This window comes from Pollachius pollachius (assembly GCF_949987615.1).
Source record: "Pollachius pollachius genome assembly, chromosome: 1".
Classification (NCBI taxonomy): Eukaryota; Metazoa; Chordata; class Actinopteri; order Gadiformes; family Gadidae; genus Pollachius; species Pollachius pollachius.
Genome location: NC_136934.1, coordinates 44,764,788 through 44,787,049, shown reverse-complemented (window position 1 = coordinate 44,787,049; position 22,262 = coordinate 44,764,788). Strand labels below are relative to the sequence as shown.

The following is a 22,262-nucleotide window of genomic DNA, read 5'->3' as shown; positions in this document are numbered from 1 at the left end:
GTAACTCTGAGGATCAGTAAAGTTCTATGCCTGATGATAAATCATGGAATGGAACCCCCCCCTACAATGACTCCTGTGAGAATAGCTCTCCCGCCAACAGTGGAAGACGATGGCAAACATCGAACGTACGTGAGCGCTTACTCAAAATGTAGTCGCCGTGTTGAAAGCACATTCAACACTCAACATTATTCAAGTGTATTGCGACACAGATGGACTGATTGCCATTTGCCTCCTTTCACCTCTGACATACCGGTTTGACTTCTCCTCACTGTCACTGAAGGCTGATGTGACTTAGTGATCCACCTCCCAAGGTGACTCCCATATCTGGAGTATAACAGTTCAAAGGTAATATTTACTCCTTGCCATCTCTCAAAGCTCTATTTTTTTCTCTCACTCTCTCGTTTTTCCCCTCTCGTCTTGAAAGCCTCCGGTTTAATGGTAACCACGTGTGTGTGTGTGTGTGTGTGGGGGGGGGGGGGGGGGGGGGGGGGTGTGTGTGTGTGTGTGTGTGTGTGACACACTGGTTGCTCTGTTAAACCTAGCTCGCAGGGTCCTTTGAGGTAGCAGGAGCACACATACATACACACACACACACACATGCACACACCAACATGCATGCACACAGACACACACATATACACACACAAGCAGATGAACAGGGCATGTCTATCAATACGTGCAAATGAGCACCCAAAGCACACACTCACAGTTGCGTCACACAGCCAAGGAATCCACAATGAAATCCTTCCGTTCCTTACACACATAGCAAAGAAGTACAAAAAAAAGCAGACTTTTGCGGTAATATAAGGATTTTGTGAAGTGACAATACCCCTAAAAACCACATGGGTAAGTATTTCACAGAACTGTGGTGATGAATTGTTGCTAAACGGGCCCCTTTCTTTCTACATGCCCCCCTGGGGAGCCAATGAGACGGCCAAGCTTTGTGCATTGTGCTTTGACTGGGAAAATATTCAATATGGTGTGGCAAAAAAAAAAAGAAATGGAGCAAATAAATTGCGACAGACCACAAGATCAGAAGTCACAGAGATATTGAGAGAACTAGATAGGTGATGTGGGAGCATAAGATGATCTTAACTTATAAAAGTGTCCCGATAAAACAGTATTATAATGATTAAGTTGAGTTTGAGACTGTTTCTCAATATACAATCAGATATGTCATTTTTTTACGTTGTTGCTTTAGAAATTCATACTTTAATTGAAAATTGCCTTGGGGGGGGGGGGTGTTGATCCAACTTTTGATCAAAGCATCTGCTAAATTAGTGACATGTTAATAGCTATAGTAAAATTGTCAATTTTGTATCAATATTTTCCTAATTATGTGGAACCTTCCTGAACAGGCTCTGAAGAAGAGTCTCCAGATGGCGGCTCTGTGGTGTAACTGAGCGTCTACACGCCCAGCATGCCTTCAACTCCATGCCAACTAGGCACCCATGTGGCCAAGTATCTCACAGCATGCGCTGCTGTAACCAACCGATAGCCATTTTGTTAAAGTAATCCTTGATGTACTTACATTGTAGGCATAAGTATGGCTCTCTTGTCATAACAAGTGTCATGACACAATTGGGAAGTACAACTTTTCAGATTCCCGCAATGAATTTCCAATAGCCCAGTAAGGCAAGTAAAAAAAAAGGTCTTAGAACCCATAGAGAGCAATATAAACTATTTGTTTGTCGTTTACTCATAACTGTGGGTTCAGTCACCCTTCAGATCCACTGCACCGAATTCAATTAGGTTTTTCCACAGTCACATGGGCCACAGTAAGTGGACAGCAGCCATGTTTATTTTCTTGCCCTTACTTACTATAGGGCATTTACTATGCTTGAAGAGAGCCAACATAATCCTTGCTCAATTCACATGCGATCTTCATAGGCCTTCTTATATTTGTATTTAAACCGTGTCATTACCATGGTTATATTCAATAGCCTTGTAGTGTGGTATCCGTGCTACTTAGTGTTTTTACATGCTATGTCTTCACAGGTGTGTCTTCACAGATAGACTGGCACCACAACGACCAATGCTTGGGTCATCTGCCCTGTGACTGAAAACATACTGTACTACACTATGGGTAATAGGCTGTTTTGGATAGATAATGTGAGAAACCACAGACATGTCTTCCAGCATATTACACCAATCAACATGTCTATAGCAAGGATTTTCTTTCTCCTGTTTTAGATCAATAACAAAGGACAAGTAACAATACAGAGACAATATTTATTTATGCTATTGTCCTCTCTTCTGTGTTCTCCTACCCCCACCCCTTGCCCGTTTCTATTGTCCTTTCTTCTCCTTATAGTAAACAGCTGTGACACAGTTGAACCTGGGTATTGGAAGGGAACTGGTCGTGAGTGTGTGAGTCATGGCGACTGTGCTATCTGCATAATGTAAAATGCAGGTAGCACAGTCAGTGTTGGGGGTACTGGTTTTGGTTTCCACGTTCACATAGTAATGCTAATATTGAAACACATTCTTTCTATTTTCCGTAAGTTGCAAGAAACAACTACATCATATCGAAATAGGAAACAGCGTTGTGTTTCGTTTATGCAAAAATGAGTGACCCCACTAACGCTATACGGTCTGTTGCTGCCATCTACTGGCAACTCTAAGTAACTTATGTCTAAAGAAAACATGACCATTCAACGATCCTGCATACATCAGTTCAGATACATGAGGAGTGACGTACGTGTATTCCTTATTCTTTTCCAAAACCACTAAAAGCCCATAATGTAATATAATGTCTGTCAGTGTCAAATGCGAACTATAAATCCCACACACACACACGCACACACACACACGCACACACACACACACACACGCACACGCACACGCACGCACTGTGCGCGCGCGCGCACAGTGCACACAGCCCTACTTTCAGGTGCTCTGGGATATCTGGCTGAAATCCATGGAAAAATGTGCCACCAGTGGTATGCCTGAAGATAAATATAAAATTCAAAAATAATTACTTCATAAAACATAATTTTAGGATCATTAAGATCAATTTGTTCTTAACATTCTAGTTTGTTAAGATTTTCTGCACCAGCCAGCTCTAATGTTTTGTCAAACCAACAGTGCTGTTGGTCGTCTGATTAGGACCTCAGAACTAGGATTTTGGTCTGACTCCTATAGAATTTGCATATACTTTAATATACCAACCAAGTAATATTGAGAGGGCAAAATCCAACCCCATGTCATCATAAGAGGTTCAATGATCATCCCAGCTGTGGTTGCTGCAATCTCCTTCAGACACCATCTGAGGACAAGACAGACCTACCAGTGTGCCATACGTTCAAACCTGCCGGTGGAGGTCACTATTGCGTACCAAGTGTGCATTGTTTCCTTTCTCCATATGAAAGTCTGGAGACCCCCCCCCCCCCCCCCCCCCCCCCCCCCCCCCCCCCCCGTCCAACACCCCCACTACATGCGGGGAGGGGGGCGAGAGAGAGAGAAAGAGAGAGAGAGAGAGAGAGAGAGAGAGAGAGAGAGAGAGAGAGAGAGAGAGAGAAATAAAGAGGGAGAGAGGAGGCTTCACTGGGTGGTTGTAGTAGGGATGCGAAGGTCCATCCGAGACTCATTTCATCCACTGTGTTGGTCTTCATTTATTATATCATTATCTCCAGGCGGGCTGGGGGTTGGGGGGAGGCGGACGCCTACGGCGCAATAACTTGACAGCATCAAGACACTGTTCATTCATTTCTACACCTTGACTCCCAGGGCAGCTCACGCAGAACTCGGGTACAGGCATACGTATGGCGCGAATGGCCGAACTTTGGACCCGTCGCGCCATGGACGCGCTGCGAGCGGACACAGGCGCCCTGGTACCTCATGCAAATACGTACGCTGACGTCGGCGGTCATGTGGGTTGTGCCGTAGATCCTCCTTGTGATCGCGATTCTCCTGCTCTGTCGTCTCTCCCGGCTACCCATTTGTCTAAATATACTACACTTCTTATCATGACCAGCTGATGGTTCACACTCCCACTTGGATATCTACCGTGTCGTCCGAGCATCGTGCCAGACCCCCTGGGCAGGTAGGAACGACCCAACTACTCCTTGACGTATTATTCGAGACGGCGCAAAAACAAGTGTCCTAAGTCAAAGCCACATGTCGCCTAGTTTTTGTCTCATTCGACCAGCTTTGCGGTAACTCGGCGGGGGTAACCCGCCATAGCCCCCCGCACCTCCGTATTAGTGTTTTAACTTGTCTCGCCGTGTGAACTTTGTTTGCCCTGTTGTTGTCTCCACCTGCACCCTGGAACAACGTATGTGCTCGTCGGCTAAGCAAAGTTGTTCATCGGTGTTTCCCACCCCCCACCCCCCTGCTAAGTTTTCGCTGCAGTTGATTGTATGCGGTCCGAAGTATTGAGAACGAGACAGTCCATCGTGCTCACTTTCCTCCCAGTGTCGACATAACCAGCAAAACATGGCCGTCCTTTGCCGACATGTTGTTACGTCGATGGCGAGGGAACATTTTTGGAGACCGTTTTGTGGCCCCCTTCTAGCCCGCGTCGCGGCGCGAACGCCTGGACCCGGCTATAAAACCGTTGGACAACGCCGGGTTACACATAGGTCGGTTCTGTGGGGTTTGTGAAGGCGACTTTATGTGCACTGTAACGTGTAGACTTTGATTTCTGGGCTGGTACCGTGGCGACCGTGATGATGTAGGCGTGCTCCTGGTGACGCCTCCTCCCCCTTCGTGACCACGGACGTTTCTGCTGCAGACAGACGGAAACGCACACGGTGCTGGCGACGCCGTACCCAACAGCAGGGTTCACCTCTCTGCTGCCGCACCACCACGGCTGCTGTGAACCCAGAGTCTAAACAACACCAATGATAACTTTTTTCAGGAAGCTCTTTATCCATTCTCCCGCAGTGTAACCGCGTCGCACTTTCCCAGACTTTCCAGTGGTCCCCTCCTCCTCCACCACCCCCGCCGCCACAGGATTTGGGAGAACTGCGGAAAGGGAAAGAGAGAGGAAGAGGGGTAGCGGGGCATGGAAACATGCCTTTGGGTATAGAGACGTCTAACGAGAATACGGTCATGTTGTCTGTAGTGTAAAGCTGCGGTAGGTAGTGGACAGGGGTTGATGGACTGTCACAGTTAGATCTATCAACAGGGAACGCAATGTGGTAACTAGCTTGCCTTTTTAAGCATGCGAGTCAGTGTGGGTAACCAGCGGTTCTCACTTTTGTGGGCTGTCTATTTACATTACTCGGTACATTACACTAGATGTGGTCTGGGAGTGTTGCTCTACTGCCTTGCAGGCTGTTCATCTTCTATTGAACAGCATCAGCAAAGCAGTTAAGATGTAACACATCTGTCATACGGTTCCTAAAGTGGTCAGAACATATTCGTATTGAGAGACTCAGCGCTTTTGGCGCATATTTGACTTGCATACCGCCAGGATAATAGGAAGTGGATCATATTAACATTGCACTACATGTTGTATCCTCACTGAGATATAGGGGTAGCCTAAACAATGAAGGACAATGGGTCGTGCAATGGATATTAGTTTATGTCCTTTGGTGCGTTGTGGTGCATGTTTGCAAGTTGCAAGAAAATTAAGCCCTTTTGTGAGCATCTTGCAAATTAAGTTAGACTTTCCAATTGTCAAGCTTTTGTTCATCAGATTGCAGTAAAAAATGTTATGTTCCATGTTAGTAAACAATGTTCAATCTTGCCTACAGGTTTGTGTTGACGTTGTAAACATAGCTAGCTCACATATTGCATAGCTAGCTACACAACAAGTTCCATCAATCTTCTTGACATCCACTGCTAATTGCCTTCTAGGATGTAAAGTACGACGCCACAGAGCAGCATATAGACTCATTAATTATAAAAACACGTTTAAAGACTAGGTATGAGGTTTATCGGCCGATCTGTTAAATTCACCAAACAGTGACTTGGACTCTGACAACTATCGCATTCAATATAAGATATGTTTTAAGGAAATCTATTTATTTGATAACATGTATCGATACATTGACATTCCTTGTCCATGGTGCTGATTTTTTTTGTTTCTAGAGAGCTAGTGATGGCACAACAATAATTCAGTAGAAAACAGTTAACAAGATAAGTAAATGCAGGCAGTGCCAGGGACGACAACGTCTGAGTGTACACAATACGGTAATACACTTAGCCTGTTTAGAGAATAGTGCTGGAAGGCCTTGGAATTCATGAGGTGCGCATTGTATTCTGTGCAGCATGACCCCTTGAAGACTTCTCCCCCTCCCTCCCTCTTAAGATGGCAAGATGTGCAAATAATGATAAGCATGTCTGGATTTTGACGCATGATAGAAAAGGTTTGAATTTCCTACTCGTACCAAGTAAAAGGTTTTACTTGGTACGAAGTGGTTGAAGATGGAATCTGTAAGTGTATCGTTTGCTAATTTCATTAGGTTCAGTCATTAGGTTCCCGGATGGATTATAGAAGCAATACACATGGAGATTAAATTATCGTTTATTCTTTTTAGCTGTTTTTGAATTTATAATACTTTGAGTGTCGATAGGTAAGAGATGCTTTGGCTCAAAGCCTCAGCTGAACCACTACATTCAAGTGGTATTGCATCCAGATATGACATTGACAATGGTTAGGATTTCACTATCTTCTTGCTCTTTGCTCTCTTATTGTGTGCCTCTCTGTCTAGACAACGTTAGTCTGTACTCTCCCCAAGAGCTACTTTTGGAAGCCTACAGGGTTACTTCAGGCTAACCTTTTGAGTCAAAGCAAAATATCCCAGATCTGGAGTCAAAATAATGATTGAAGAAATGCTTTATGCAAAGCCATGCCTCCTGCTAGTTTCAACAACACAGACATTTTCAAAGCGTATAGACTGTTTTGCGCAAAAACAAATGACACTAAAGGGTGATTTATACTTCTGCAGAGGGACCGCGGTTTAGGCATGCGCTGCAGTGAGTCCCTATGCAGGTGCTGTCTTACTAATTAACGTATACATGAAAAACACAAACCCCACGGCTAAACACCTCTCTACTAGGTGCATGAACAGTCTAATTTCACACTTTTTTTTTCTTGTCTGATGTGACTCACAGTCGGAGGAGTCAGTTGTGCATTTATCCGATGCCGTTTTCATGCCTTTAGTAGCCCTGCTGTGATGATGTCACCCAACGTGGTCGATTTGCGTGGCGCTGGATATTTTCAGACCATCTCCTCCTGCCTCGTTGCTTGGGTGACTAAGACAACACACAATGGCGGGGTCGTCCTCCGTGTGCCAGTGTCCTGGTGGAGCCTCCAATTGCTATAGACCCTGTGATGGCGATGTTAAAACTTCTCATACCTCGCAGGGCTGCACCACGTATGTATAGTAATACATACACGATATAGCCCTACTGCCTGAAAATCGGATTGGCCAAATCACAGTTGCCTGTTAAGGGACTTGTATAACCTAAGATTTAGACACATACAAATGTATTAACCTCATGAAATATCCATTGCACTTAAAAATTCACTGAGCAGTGGACACCTGTAACTTCCATACAGAGTGAGCCATCGTGTGTCCTTGCTTGAACCAAAGCCTGCCCTTAACAGATTTAGGTGGTGTCCGTTTGAAAAACACATTCTTTATACTTCATAATCATTTGAAGACCTACAAAGAAAATACAAGATCTTAATTGTCCTTTGTAATATTTTGAAAACGCACAGACATTTAAACATTATTTATTATTGCCATGTATATTAAATGCATTTACATTAATATATTCCCTCCATTTATGGTTTCTGCGAAGGGAGCAGGGGCACAATGGAGGGAAGGCGAGAGAGAGAGAGAAATTAAAAACCCTTTGCACCACATCAACCAATCGCAGAGAAGGGATACTCCCTCTTTCTGTCAGCCCTAAACCAATCCTCGGGCACATGAAAGCCTCCCCAAAAAAAAAGAACCACACCCACTGCAGGAAGGCAGGGTGCACAAATTGCGTACCTCCAGTGTGGCGTAGAGCCCAATTGTACAACCCTACACGCACACACCACCCAAAAGTGCTGTGAACCCTCTTCCAGTCTGAGGGAGTCAGCCTTGTGAAGGGCAGCTCCCCCACTGATAGAAGAACGTGGCTCATCCAGCCGTCCAAGCTTATATCTACACTAGTAATTTGAAACAATCCCATTTTAACATGAGCTATTGCGTTCAGCAGGCTATTATTTGGATGGTGTGACTTTGGAGGAGGTGGATGTGTTTTTTAATGTGCTCCAGGGAATGCTACCAGCTCAGTGGTACATGCAGGCGGTGCATATGAGCACGAACCTGGGATTCCCACACGGACTGAGTCGAACTGCCGCTATACTCCCATTAGAAATGAACACTGTTTGTCGTTCAGAAATATGTATTTTTACAAATATATAAATTACTAAAATCAAATGGACTGAAATTTGTAAATTTTATCACATTTTAAATGCATTGGGACTCATGGGAAGCTTAATAAAGCTGGTGTTTACTGGCTACAATGACAAAAACTAAAGGTTACAACGTATTTATTGGACTAGAAAATCTAATTCTAATGGCCATTTTAAACATCAAATTTGGCTATCAGAAACTAGCTATCACAGGGAAAATATAAATCCTAAAGAATCGTAATCTATAACCACAAACAAATCAACCCAACTTGACCCCTGCCAGGCTGATAAGAATATATCACTGTGAACGCGACTGACTTGATGGCTGATTCCTTGTTACCTTGGTTACATAGACACCAGGTCCCGGAGTAAGTGATTCTCCAATATTCAGAGAATCTGGGAATGCACTGGCGTTTTCTTCCTTCGCTAATATTGAGAGCACCTTTTGATTAAGCAGGTCTCCCCTTAATATGTCTTTTGAGGTTTCATGTATTTGGCATAGCGACCAATGTATGAAAAAATGTTTGTGGTTAGACTACTTCTTCCTCTTCTAGATTGCCTCAAGTGTAAATCATAAAAACATATGACTGAAGAGCTTGCAAAGGATTTATCCTGCAGATCTGTGCAAGAAGGGCCCTGTGACTTGCTTGCTTTAATGTGCCTAAAAGATAACACTGGTTATATGCATGAGACAGTTCAATAGATGTCTTGGCTACTATCGGTGCGTCACTTGAGATTTCTGCAATAAGATAAAGAGGAAAGTACACAAGCCCTGTCCTTTTTAATATTGCTGAAAACGTAGGGTTCAGGAGATATCGGGCGCCAGTCCCGACGAACCGGTCAACAGTGAGAGCCAGACAGAGCAGGTAGCAGGCTGGGAGAAGAATTCATCCAAGTTCAATGAGGCCTTGGAAAGAGCTTGGACACTAGCCTCAGGGCTTGGTCTCTAGACTAGCCCCATATTTGACCAAGCACTTAAACTGTAGACTATTCTTCTATATGGAATATTAAATAATAATATTTAAATTCGTGAGGTAGTTTTCTGTGCATTTTTTTTTTTTTTAAACGCATGAGGTTGTTTGTTAAAATGTTTAGCGCCACACTTAAATATTCTCAGCTCTTCTTCACTGCTTGTTTGTCTTTAGGTATGACTCTCCTCTTCTTTATCTCGTTCTTTAGTATTCTGGCAATGAATAAAGGGGGGATTATTTTTAAGTTTCAACAAACTTTGGCTTCTTTCCTCAAAAGGAATTTAGGAAATACCATGGGGAAATACCATGGGGATCTACATGTTAACTGAAACATACTCCAAACTAAACGCCGAAAATAGTATGTTGTAACAAAATCCCATGTATTTTGTATATCTTTTTCAAAGGATACCAAGAGATGGTTAAGTCTAGTTATAAGGTCAGAAATGGTTGCACATTAAGGTGGGGATCTGTGCAGTTAAATAATCGGATGTAGTAGCCAAGGTTAGCAATTGTTAGCTGTATGGCGTTTGTCTTGATACGTAAGGATTAAAATGAACACTTTCTTATCATAGAGCTAATAGTTGCATCCTCTCCAAAGTTGAAGACCAATTGTTGGTATCGCTGATACATCAACCACTGACTTGGTGTTGCCATGACAACCAAACGTAAGGACTCCTGATAAGAGTCTGTCTCTTACTCTGAAGTCAAGTTATCAAGTTGTATTTATTGAAACACAGCATACACAATCAAGACGTCAGAAAGTAAGTTACCATTAGATGTATAGGCACAATATCAACGTTCCTGTTTTCCATGTCATTGTCATGCCAGAAATGTGGTAAAATCGATGTGTCATTTTATAAGCAGACAATTAAGTAACGAATTGCACACCCTAATTTGGCACATTGACATTAGTTTGGTGTGTCATCATAACCTAACTCCGAAGTTGGCGAATAAATGATATGCTGGGGTGAATACGGAAATTGCTCCATTAAGATCAGCCTAGTTGAGTATTGATTCTGCATTGTTATAGGAACTAGTTAGTACTAAACCACATATGTACGGATACAAACAAACAAAACTAGCTACTCCGTACATTGTCTTGGCTTCCTTGGATCATCAATCACGCCTCATTATCACAAAAGCTGATGTGCTTTGCTCGATTCGGGTCCCTACTCCTTCTAAACCAGCTATATAACTACAGATCTGCACCGTGTCTCTCAAAGTTTGGGAACCCCTGATCTAACCCGTCCCCCGTCTGTCTCCGTCTGTCTCTCCTGTCCGTGCAGAGTGTCCTGTGTAATGAAGGTGCATGAAGCCCTCCATCGCCGGAGCTGACCCGGGCAGTCAGTGCAGCCTCCCCTGCCATCGCCGCCAGCCCTCGGCACTCCACCGCCCTCCTTCCTGCACACCCGCTCCCCCCTCTGCCCCCTCGCACGAGTCCCCGGTCCCGTTCTGACCCCGAACCCAAGTGTCTATAATGGCCCTCCATGTAGAGTAGGTCTTCTTCACTGCAGCTCGGGTCTGCAATAGGTCTGGTCTGTTCTGCAGAGGACCGATCGCCCGCTTGCTCCTTCTTCCACGACGTTGCGTTGACCCAGTCTACTCTGCATTGTTTGCCTAAAAATAGCACCCCGACCTGGGCTTCTCAAACCTTGTGTTTCCCCGCGCTCCCCTTGTCTTCTGCGCTGTTCAGGCCCAGTGCCAGGCCTGTATCCCTGTGGCCTGTCTTTAACGTGACGGCACAGAACGTCGGCTTGCTCCACAGACTTTAACCCCTCCGTCTCTGGCCCGAGCACAAAACCAACTCTCCACCTGGATCTTGAACAGGGTCAAGGTTAGCCATGGCAAGCCGACGGAAAGCGTCCGTCCCCTGCATGATCCGACCGGACCGGACCCTGGTGGAGATGGATGACGAGGATGAGGACTCGCACGACATGGAGGTATGTGGACCGGCCCGCCGCAGAAAGAGATCGGTCATCCCTGTCCGAATTATGAGAGCCCTCTTTTAGGCGACAATGCAATGTTAGATAACAATGTTCTAAACCCTTCTAACCTTTCATGATAAAAATCATCATCTTACCTACTGGTCTTGTGTATTCTAAGGATATGCCTGCAGTATTTGGCCTTCATGTGTACTGTGCACATAACATAATTCAAATAGACGCTATAAATAAACACTGTAAAACAAACACAAACATTGCACACAACTTATCTGTTTAAAGTTAAAAAAAAAATTACGCAGAGTAAATAGCCGATCTGGGGGCGTACTGTTAAGGTCACACCTTGAGATCCATTCTTCTTATTATGGCAGACGAGTCCAGAGAAGCCTTTCCGGGGCGCCGACGTGACGGCGGACAACGCGCCGAGGCAGCCCCCGTCAGAGCCTCCCGACCAATCCGGTCATTCCCCGGCGCCTCCCGACCAATCACAGGCCTCGGCCACCCCCAGGCCCCAGCCGCAGCAGGGCGGCTACGAGTGCAAGTACTGCCCCTTCTCCACGCAGAACCTCAACGCGTTCAAGGAGCACGTGGACGCCAGCCACCCCAACGTCATCCTCAACCCGCTGTACCTGTGCGCCGTGTGCAACTTCAACACCAAGAAGTTCGACTCGCTGACGGAGCACAACGAGAAGTGCCACCCGGGGGAGGTCAACTTCAAGTTCAGACGCGTCAAGCTCAACAACCAGACCATCCTGGAGCAGACCATCGAGGGCTGCGGCACCACCACCACCACCAACAACAACACCACCACCAACGCAGCCGTGCACAACACGTCCTACACGGCCGCCGCCGCCGCCGCCTTCAGGAACGGGCAGGAGCAGGGCGGGCTGGGCAAGGCCATCACGGGCGTCAAGTTCGCCAAGCCCAAAGTCATGTCGTCCTCGGATATTAAAAGAACAGAGTTTAACCTGGGTCACCTGACCTCTGAACTGAGGAAGCCCATCAACGCGGTGAACATCAACGGCACGGTGCTCATCCCCGAGGCCAGCCTCCTGAAGGCGGACAGTCCGTCACACATCATGCCTTCACTACAGCGGCCTCCCAACTTCTCCCAGGTAAGGACTGCTCTCACCTTAAGCTAGCCTCCTAGAAGTGTCATTTATGCTCCCTGTGTCTCCACAGTGTGTGTGTGTGTGTGTGTGTGTGTGTGTGTGTGTGTGTGTGTGTGTGTGTGTGTGTGTGTGTGTGTGTGTGTGTGTGTGTGTGTGTGTGTGTGTGTGTGTGCATGAGACTACCATGTGCATGTTATTATGTTAAAAGTCTCTGTGTGGAAGTCGTCCCCCGTTGAAGAACTGACTCCACTGCTGAGTGTAACATGTTTGAGGGGGCCGAGCTGGGATGTAAATGATTATTAACAATCAGCATGCTGTCAAAACGCTCTACGGGATTTCATCGTAACATGATGGAGGAGAACCATTTCCAGGCCTTTTGCAGCAGTAATGGGCCGCGAAAACTGGATGTAATAGGGAAATGGAGACCATGAAGTATTACACTCATTATATAAGTATACCTTTCTAAATGGTTTGATGTGTTATTTAATAAAACATGGCAGGCAGGTTTCTGGAGTTCCTCTCTTAAGTGAGAACACAAGCACTGACTTGTGTAATTGATTGAGCTTTTTTAATATATGTTTTATAAACAAAAGGTCCAAATGAATGGCATTGTTAGATATACTATTAAATTCACTATTGTATTCAAGAAAAATAGGACAATTTATGTTCCTTATGCTGTGTAGACCATTGTTTTATTAATAGTATAATTCTCTTGCTTATCTATTCGAAACATATTTCCTACATAGAAATATGTTTCTAATTTTGTGCGACTCTCAGTAATAGAACATTCTGGCAATGTACAGTTTTATTAAAGCTCTTATTTAAAATAACAATAGCTCATATTTTCCATGACCTGAACATGGAAGATATCACAACTTGAGGACAATTTTAAACAAAGTGAATGAATGATTTCCCACGGTTAAAGGTGACGTATTATACCACTAGGTGTGAGTGTGAGTAGCCGTTACAAGCCGTTATGAAAATCGGCCTCTTCTGACATCACAAGTGGGCGTGTCCACCTAGATGTATGACGGGTAGATGAGCAACGTTTGCTACAGTCCTATGGGTAGGCTGGTAGACTGATCTATCAAGCACCCATCTAGGTGGACACGCCCACTTGTGATGTCAGAAGAGGCAGATCAAAACGGGTTGCAACGGCTAATCACACTCACACCTGGTGGTAGGGCTGGGCGATTAATCGAATTTCGATCACGATTTCGATTTTAGCGTCTAACGATCAAAAGACTAATATCGACTAATATTTAATAAAGACTACAATTTTTTTTTTATTATTTATTTTTTTAATGTTTTATAGAAAGTGCAGAAAAGCTTGATACATATCAGTACATTATTTTAGATTTGAACATTTTCTTTTTGACCATTTTGTGTAATTTTTTAAGGCGAAATTTCAAAGTCCTCAGTTACAAAGGGTTTTTGGGGGAGACATGCTGAATAAAAACATCATGTTTTCAAACTCAAAAATAATCGTTTGAATGATCGTGATTTCAATAATGACCAAAATAATCGTGATTCTGATTTTTTTTTTTCCATAATCGAGCAGCCCTACCTGGTGGTATGACATGTCCCCTTTAAACAAAGTGAAATGATTTCCCAGGGTTAATCCTTTATGCCCCACCACAGTAAAACAACCACCAAAGCGACCCATGATCTCTGTGTGTGGTTCCAGGTGCCGAAGATCGCGGTGCCCCTGAACACCACCAAGTACAACCCCTCGCTGGACGGGAACCTGACGCTCATGTCGTCGTTCAACAAGTTCCCCTACCCCACGCAGGCGGAGCTGTCCTGGCTCACAGCCGCCTCCAAACACCCAGAGGAGCAGATCAAGGTGTGGTTCACCACCCAGAGGCTCAAGCAGGGCATCAGCTGGTCCCCCGAGGAGGTATGTACCCCTCAAATGGTAAACGGACATGCGTTTATAATGTGTCACGCGTAATGTCATCCGCAGTGTTTCCCATGCATAGACCAGTTTGTGGCACGGCGCCACAGAATCAACACCGAGCGCCACAAATTGATTCCGCTTCTTTCTTTTCTTTTTTGCGATTTTCTATTTTTTTTTCCTGTTCCTTCATCTCCTCATAGCACCCTTTCTCTCTGGCATTGTCGTTCACACGCGCATACGCACCCGCACACACACAGACAAGCGGGCATTCATGCCAGTGGTGCGCGGGTACACTTGATTCGCCCGCTCCTCCTCTCCACGCGCCTAATATAGAACACGGCCGTCAGAAGCCCCCCCCACCCCCCGTCAAGACTTCTGCGCAGGGGGCGGGTATGGGCCTGAAACCCCCGGGCTGAAAAAGGGTCCCACTCGGCCTCACGCACCACACATTGCTCTCTGTCTGTGGGAGACACTGATCTGGGTGGTCACTCCCACTTGTGATGTCACCATAGGGTTTTGAAATGGCTCATCAACATCACACCTGGTGGTAAAAGAGGGGACCTTTACATGGCATTTATGAATCATCTACAAATCTATATGACTGTTTGGTTAATTAGTTAATCATTAACTAAAGGCTCATGAATAACATGACTAAATGTGATTTTAATCAAAATGGTATACATTGTTTCTGTGAATAACTGGGGTAATGACGTGAAAATAACCCCCCCCACCAACACCAACCAAAGGTGGAGGAGGCCAGGAAGAAGATGTTCAACGGCACCATCACCTCGGCCCCCGCGCAGACCTTCACGGTGTTGGCTTCGTCGCGGCCCTCCCCCGCCCACCCCACCATCACCACCTCCTCCTCCTCCTCCTCCTCCTCCTCCTCCTCGGTGAAGGTCAGCAGCCAGCTGGGGGCCTCCCTCCAGTCCCTGCCCTGCCACCTCCTGGGCACCACCAGCCTGGTGCTGACGCCCGTGGCCAACGGCTCCACGGTCTCCTGCGCCCCCCTGGCCCTCACCCTGACCAACCAGGTGCGGCCGCTCAGCGTCTTCTTACTATTGGTTATCATTTCTTCTCTGTCGTATTGTTGTTTCTTTATAATGACTTTTGTGTATCTTTGTACGGTGTCCTTGAGTGCCTTCCAATGCAATTTTATTATAATTATTACACTCTCTGTTTTAGTTTTTTTATTAGATAAGCATTGTCACTTGAGACTTTTGAGGTAACTGTTAATTAAGTTTGACTACATTTGTTCTGTATTTTTTTCTATATTTTCTGCATAGATCTTTTGTCTTTATTTTTTTCATATTCAAGTTGTGTATCTCTTTTTAATTTCTACTACTGTCCGGTATGTTCTACACCTGAATTTCCCCTCTCGGATTGATGAAGCAGCGTCTCACTTTATCTCTCCCCGTCTCCCCAGGTGGTGCAGTCCCTCAAGCGGCCCCTGTCGTCTCCCATGATCACCACTGGCATCAAGCGGCCCTCCATCATCCAAACCATTCAGGCGCCCCTGGCCTCGACCAAGGTGGCGGCCACCAAGCTGCTCAGCTTCACCGTAGACCCCCATAAGACGGCCAAGCAGCTGTCGTTGCTCCGGCACAGCTACACCCAGTGCCCGTTTCCCGAGGAAGACGAGGTAAGGGATCACAGTTCATGTGTAAAAGGACATTTAAATTCAGGGCATTAAGCAGACGCTTTTATCCAAGCTGTTTGTCATAAGAGTGTGAAACAATAGGTCGCTGTTGTTACAATAAGGATGTTCATAGAACCAAGTGCAAAGCACTAGCAATCGGGTTTACCCATTCCCCGTATACAACAAAGATAGCTTGGATAAGATGCTTCATAACTAAGTACTTCAACTAAATACGACATACATTAAGTGCTAGGACGTACAACAGACACACAGGACAACGCCGCAAGCGGCCATTTTGGATTCTGACTCTAAGCCTCTGATTGTGTCGCCAGATCTACAGGCTAATAGAGACCACCGGCTTGTCCAGAGGAGAGATCAAGAAGTGGTTCAGTGACCAGCGGCTTCTCAACATCAAAGGTAGTGTACACACACGCTGTGCACGTTGCAGGGCTCGGGTCATTGTCCCTGGAGTCACTAGATGCTCTCCTTTCTGTGTTCTTATCACCGCTGAAATGGTCATTGTGCATTTCGGTTTACTCTATACAACTGTATCTGTTAACTGATCATTTGAGCCCCCACAATCATTAGAGGTATTTCAGTCCGCTTGGCAGGACATAAGATAATTTGAATAAAGCTGGTATCATGTGCTGTCTGTTTGTTTACACCAGCCTGCACAGAGAAAATGAATGGCAACCAAATATTCATTGCTGTTGAAGAGGAGGTGTAGCATCACATTGAGGAGTGATGCCACACATGCCTATTTATATACACGCTGATATTGGGTCTCACTGCTGATGACCAATAAAAACATGAACGTATGACAGCGAGTGTTTATCACTAGTGTTTGTGGTCACTTGGTGAAAACGTAACTAAAACTAGAATCGATTTGGCTGGGACAGCACGACCATGACACCAGAGACACCCGTCGCTACGTCCGGATCCGCTCCGGTCCCTTTCCACGTGAAACTCTTTGCGTCGCTTCACTGAAACCCCCCCCCCCCCCCTCTCTCTCTCAGGGGCCCCCCCTCCCCCGTTGCTGGTGAAGGCGGAGCCCCCTGCCACGCCTAGGGAGGTGGTGGTGGCGCGGGCCGTGCCCAGCCACTTCCCCCTGCTGGAGAGGGTGAAGGGGAAGTCCTCGGAGCAGCTGACCGCCCTGGAGGAGAGCTTCCAGAGGAGCAGCCAGCCCACGGAGGAGGAGCTAGGTGAGGGCGGGGGTATACACAGCCCGGGCACTGCGACGGCTGAGGGCCGCATGCAGGCGGCGCAATGTTGATTCCAACGAAAAGTGGTTGAAGTGTTTGTTACACTACGCCTGTAGTATGATAATTTTGGATCGCTGGGAAGAACTGTAAACATGTATGTGTGTATACACGGTATTTGTTCAGGAATGCATACTTCTGCTGGTGGACAGATTGACAAAATAGGCTAGCCGCCGAAAAAGCATTGTTTTTTTTGGTTAGCCTAAGTTACATTTGTATTTTAAAATACATATTCTATCATTTAATTTGCATTGACTAAAGTAGATGAGATGAAAAGTAGATGGTTGCAGAAATCAAACCAGGATATCCCGGGATAAAGAAGGTGTCCTTGCGAATCGTAATCAAATGATTGGCAGGTCCCGCGAGTAGCAGTCAAGTGACGCACACACACACGCACACGCACACACACACGCACGCGCACACACCTCTGACCGAGGCCCGCTCTCCCTGCAGACCAGCTGTCCCGGGACACGAAGCTGTCCCAGACGGAGGTGGACTGCTGGTTCTCGGAGCGCCGGGCGCTTCGGGACAACATGGAGAAGGCTCTGCTCAACCTGGGGGCCGTCCCTCGGGTGGGCCCCCAGGCGGAGAAGGAGAAGAAGAAGAAGAAGGAAGAGGAGGGCGGCGGCGGCGGCGCGGGGCCAAAGGTCAACGGGGCGTCCGGGGCCCCTGAGCCCCTGCCCCCGGTCCTCTGCTCCTCCTCTTCGTCCTCCTCTTCGCCCCCGGTGCTTGTGGCGTCCACGCCGCTCCCCCCGCCGCTCCTGTCCGTGTCTTCGGCGTCGCCGCCGGTCCTCGCCGTGTCTTCGGCGTCCCCCTCTTCCTCTTCCTCCCCGCGCCCGCCCCTCCTGTCGGCCTCCACCAGCCCGGGCCCCATCACCGGCCCGGGCCCCATCACCGGCCCGGGCCCCATCACCGGCCCGGGCCCCATCACCGGCCGCTGCCTCACGCTGCTCAGAGAGGTACTGCTATAACGACATGTATTACCCAGGGGCCCATGGGGGGGGTTGGGGACCCCGACTTTTCTCGTCTGTCCCCGCAGGCTTGTCGATGTTGTTGTTGTTATTCCTGTGAATTCGATTTGATTTGAGAATGCTTTTGGTTTTGAAATCCCCGCCGACTGTCGCTGAAAGTCTAGTTTATTTTTAGAGCCCTTTAAAACAACAAGAGTTGACCAAAGTGCTGTACAATTCAAGTATCTAGTTATTAACACACCAATAACATACAAACTATTTTAAGCACAACAAAAGGACACAGACAATAATAAAACAAGAGAAAATAAATGAGTTTTTAGGAGGGATTTGAAAATGGGCACTGAAGGGGCTAGCCTTGCATGACGAGGGAGTTCGTTCCACCGTGCGGGTTTGGCAAATCCAAAACCATAAAGTACACTCACTCTAAATGACAACAAAGTGACGCAACACGCCCACCGACCCCTTCCCCACAAACCATCCATATGTAAACCCCTCCAGGTGTTCAGCCGGACCCAGTGGCCGTCCCCTGAGGAGTACAGCCAGCTGGAGGCGCAGACCGGGCTGGGCCGCACGGACATCGTGCGCTGGTTCAAGGACCACCGCGCGCTGCTGAAGAGCGGCCAGAGCCTGGAGTGGATGGAGGGCCCCCAGCAGCAGCAGCAGCAGAAGAGGGCCCCGGAGCACAACGGACGCAGCAACGCTGAGCAGCCACCGCAGGCCAACGCCGTCCCTGAGGAAGCCAGGGTCGTCAAAGGTAGGGGATGGATGACGATGGCCCAGGGCTTTGATTCGCTGTCCTGTTGTGGAGGGGGTGATTAACGAGGCATCAGCAACGGCTGGTTTGAGTCGTAGGCTGGGTCCGCAGTGAGGCGTTGGTGTGGATCCTCCGAAAGACAAGTCTTTGACATCGGAACTTAACCTTAAGAGTTAAACATGAAATGATTTAAATAAAAGTAGCATTTGACTTTACACGTGTTTTTAGATGGTATTTGCTATAAGGTTAGATTAAAGCACCACTATGTCTGTTTGTTTTTCTTGGTTTTGTTTTGTCAGCGCATTCTATTTGTTTATTGCTGTCGGGACGTCAAGAGAATTTCACCAACTATGACACAATGTGTTTCTAACACCAGCAGCCTGCCCTTGCTTTGAGGCACGCGGTGTGAATGTAAACACCCGTCTCCTCTCCTCTCCTCTCCTAAAGCTCTGGGGGCCTCAGAAGGCACCGCCGAGGTCCAGGCCGGGGCGGGGGCCAACAAGCTGTCGGGGCCCGAGCTGGTCCAGTGGTTCACCGACAGGCTGGGCCACAGCGTTAGCGACCTGAGCCGGAGCCGGGCGGACCAGGCCGAACCAAGCATCAACCCCACCGACAAGGAGAGGTGAGGGGGGGGTAACAAACATGGCCACTGTGTACCGTATCGTTGTTGGAATGCTGCCCTTCAGAAAACGATTTGGTAAAAAAATTTGTATCGCTCCATATAACCATGCACCATGAGCATCTGAAATGTATTTACCAAGTAAAAATGTACAAGAAATGTTGGAGTCCATATTCGTTCAGGATAGAAAATACTTGTCTGGACTACAGTGTGACAACATTAAAGGGTAAAAGAAAAATTATATATATATATATATATATATAAAATTTATGAATCGGTCATCACAGTTTATATAATGCTTATAAAGATGTGTTGAATCCAATAGTTCCAATTTCCAAATTTGACCGGTAAAAGAACAAAAGTCTACAAAACCCAAAGTGGACGTTTTAACCTCACGTGCTTGGTTCCTGCTGCGTGCTCTGTGTCGGGCCAGCTGATCCAACGCATTTTAACGGTTGGGCCCTGCGTGTCCGCGTCCCTGACAGGTGGGTGAAGGTGATGGTGGCGGTGGGGGAGGAGAGAGACGGCCCGGTGGAGAGACCCAAGCTGGCGGCTGACACGGAGATGCTGCCCCTGGAGCAGCCCGCGAGGGTCACTGGCTGAACGGTGGGTAGGGGCCACGTACGGACAGCACAAGGAGCCTGGGTCCTCGGAACCGCGTGGCAACCTCCGCAGGGCGTTCAGACCATGTCGGGGAACGCCATGCCCCACTTAGTGTCCAGACTTGAAAGTTTGCGATTCGACTGAAAACACAGATTCAATGCGTGTCTCAGGATCTCCGGCCATCTCCATCTCCATGTCAGGACTTTGACGTGGAATGATTTGATTTGGCCCGTCAAATAATGAAAACGGGTTTGATGTGGTTTGTCGCAAGTCTTTTATGATGTATTTTCTGCCTTGTTTTTTCAGGGGGGAGATGATTGGCTGCCGGGGCTCAGAGCATACTAGGCAACTCTGGAAGGAATACATTTTTTGCCTTATTGCCTGTGATGGAAGTCAAGAATCACCCATGGGTGTCTACGGAAGTTCCTCGTGCCCCGCCCCAGACAGAAGATGGAGTGCCAAAGCTGGACTTGATGCATTGCTCTTACTATTATCACTACTACTATTACTACCACTACAATTTTTTTAAACCCTTGTACATATTTTCTGTATTGCAAAAAAAAAAGGCTTTGTATAGTTTTGCTGTGAGGGAAGATTTTGTTACGTTTTTTCTTTTTTTTTTTTAAGAAGTATCTTTGAACAGTGCCCCCAGAACAAGGAATGTGTTTTTCAGAAGTCTAATAGAGTACCACCTTGTTAATTGATTAAACATTGAAATGCAGGCGTCGTATCAACAGTGGTAATAGATTGCACTTATGTCTCCATGGTATTAACTGGTTGTTTTCATGGTATCAACAGTTTTTTACCCTAACAGGCCATCCAATCACCTGAGAGCTTTAGTTGTTACAGTTGGTCCTCACCCCCTGGTCCAAAGTCTTCTTCATAATTTGACTTGTGTATTAAATAGCAGAAAAACAAAGGTTTGACCAGGCCAGAGTATTAACAAAGAAAAACAACGCACTCTTGGTAGGCAAATGGAAGTAAAACGGTAGACTTTTTTGCAGTCAAATGAATGAATGTGCACATGTGAACAATAGTTTTTGTATTCATATAGTTACCTTTACAATCAGCTGTGTGCTTTGTTGCAACCGGCTTTAGACGATATATCTTTTTATTTCAACTATAGACATGATGCATTGTAAAAAGAGTAAGACATTTCTGTATTATCTCGCACCATGCTGCCTTTTGTTTTTTTCTGTTGGATATTTCTTGTTTAAATGTTGCCATCTACTGTCCAACGCTTACAGGGATGACAAATGTATAATAATCTCAAACTGCCTTTTTTTTTTTTAATGTATGGCTTGGGTAAAAATGAGCAATTCAAGCCTTTTAATTTCCATATGTTCCTGAAACATTAAAAAAAAAAAAGATTTGGTGCAGTAAAAATTGCAGATTTTCTCTTGGTAGGACTGACCTTAATGTTTCGTCATTACTTCACACATACAATGATATACTTCGCAAAGCATTTGAGGAATTTCCAAAGAAAAAAAAGAGCCCTTGGATTCATGATTGACTTTGGCCCTGCTGGAGCGCTGGTTGTATGGCTGTCGATGCTGGCTGAATGTCCATTGCTGCTACTTCAGTGTAATGTACAAACAAGTATCTGGGATACTGTTTTTCCTTCGCATTTGGCTACTGTGGAATACCGCTTGCTTTATTTGTTTTCTACAAGTCCACAGGAGGTCAATAAATACACAACCAATTGTAAAAACTAGTATTGTCTGAATTTTGCACAAGGACGCAAAAAAGGTATTTGATTCCTTGGGTTTAGTCGACACAAAGCCAACCACAGGTCAGGCTTAGGGGTAGTACGGTTGGCCTGTTGCAAAAACATAGCATTTGATCATCTATTAAGTTAAAATGAGGTTGTTTGCCTTCAAATAACTGCTTTTTATGCCCTTAATCGCCTTAAACATAATTGCCCTTCTGATGCTGGGCTGACAAGTTCCTAAAAGAACAAGTCTCAGTTACATTAGTTGATTAACCTAAGCACAAAATGTATTGAGATTTTGCACTAAGGAGGGTTGCATATGGTTAATGGAAAGCCTTCAGGCACAATTACCACGGGTAAATCATCCCAATATGTTCATCTTTTTAGTGTCAGTGAAACTCATTCCACTCTGGCTGCCATA

The 22,262-nt window shown here is 46.2% G+C and overlaps 1 protein-coding gene across 2 annotated transcripts; it reads left to right on the top strand.

The window, feature by feature from the left end:
• The first annotated feature begins 3,908 nt into the window (after nt 1–3,908).
• Nucleotides 3,909–21,907, top strand: zhx2a (zinc fingers and homeoboxes 2a). Of its 2 annotated transcripts, none has more exons than XM_079738688.1 (13): nt 3,909–4,045; nt 11,161–11,273; nt 11,645–12,388; nt 14,073–14,285; nt 15,032–15,319; nt 15,712–15,927; nt 16,257–16,341; nt 16,941–17,126; nt 17,637–18,142; nt 18,653–18,908; nt 19,356–19,530; nt 20,013–20,133; nt 20,437–21,907. In XM_079738688.1, the coding sequence occupies exons 2-12, from the start codon at nt 11,175–11,177 to the stop codon at nt 20,128–20,130; spliced, it is 2,886 nt and encodes a 961-aa protein (XP_079594814.1). In that variant the 5' UTR covers nt 3,909–4,045; nt 11,161–11,174; the 3' UTR covers nt 20,131–20,133; nt 20,437–21,907. The 2 variants fall into 2 exon arrangements, with proteins under 2 accessions (XP_079594814.1, XP_079594813.1); XM_079738687.1 differs by having other exon boundaries at nt 10,620–11,273.
• Nucleotides 21,908–22,262: the final 355 nt, after the last annotated feature.

Bases quoted from the DNA above. Each gene is read 5' to 3' on its own strand.
- zhx2a (XM_079738688.1), top strand. From the start codon at position 11,175: ATGGCAAGCCGACGGAAAGCGTCCGTCCCCTGCATGATCCGACCGGAC. The intron at 15,928-16,256 runs GTAAGGGATCAC...TTGTGTCGCCAG, and splicing joins CGTTTCCCGAGGAAGACGAG to ATCTACAGGCTAATAGAGAC. The intron at 16,342-16,940 runs GTAGTGTACACA...TCTCTCTCTCAG, and splicing joins GCGGCTTCTCAACATCAAAG to GGGCCCCCCCTCCCCCGTTG.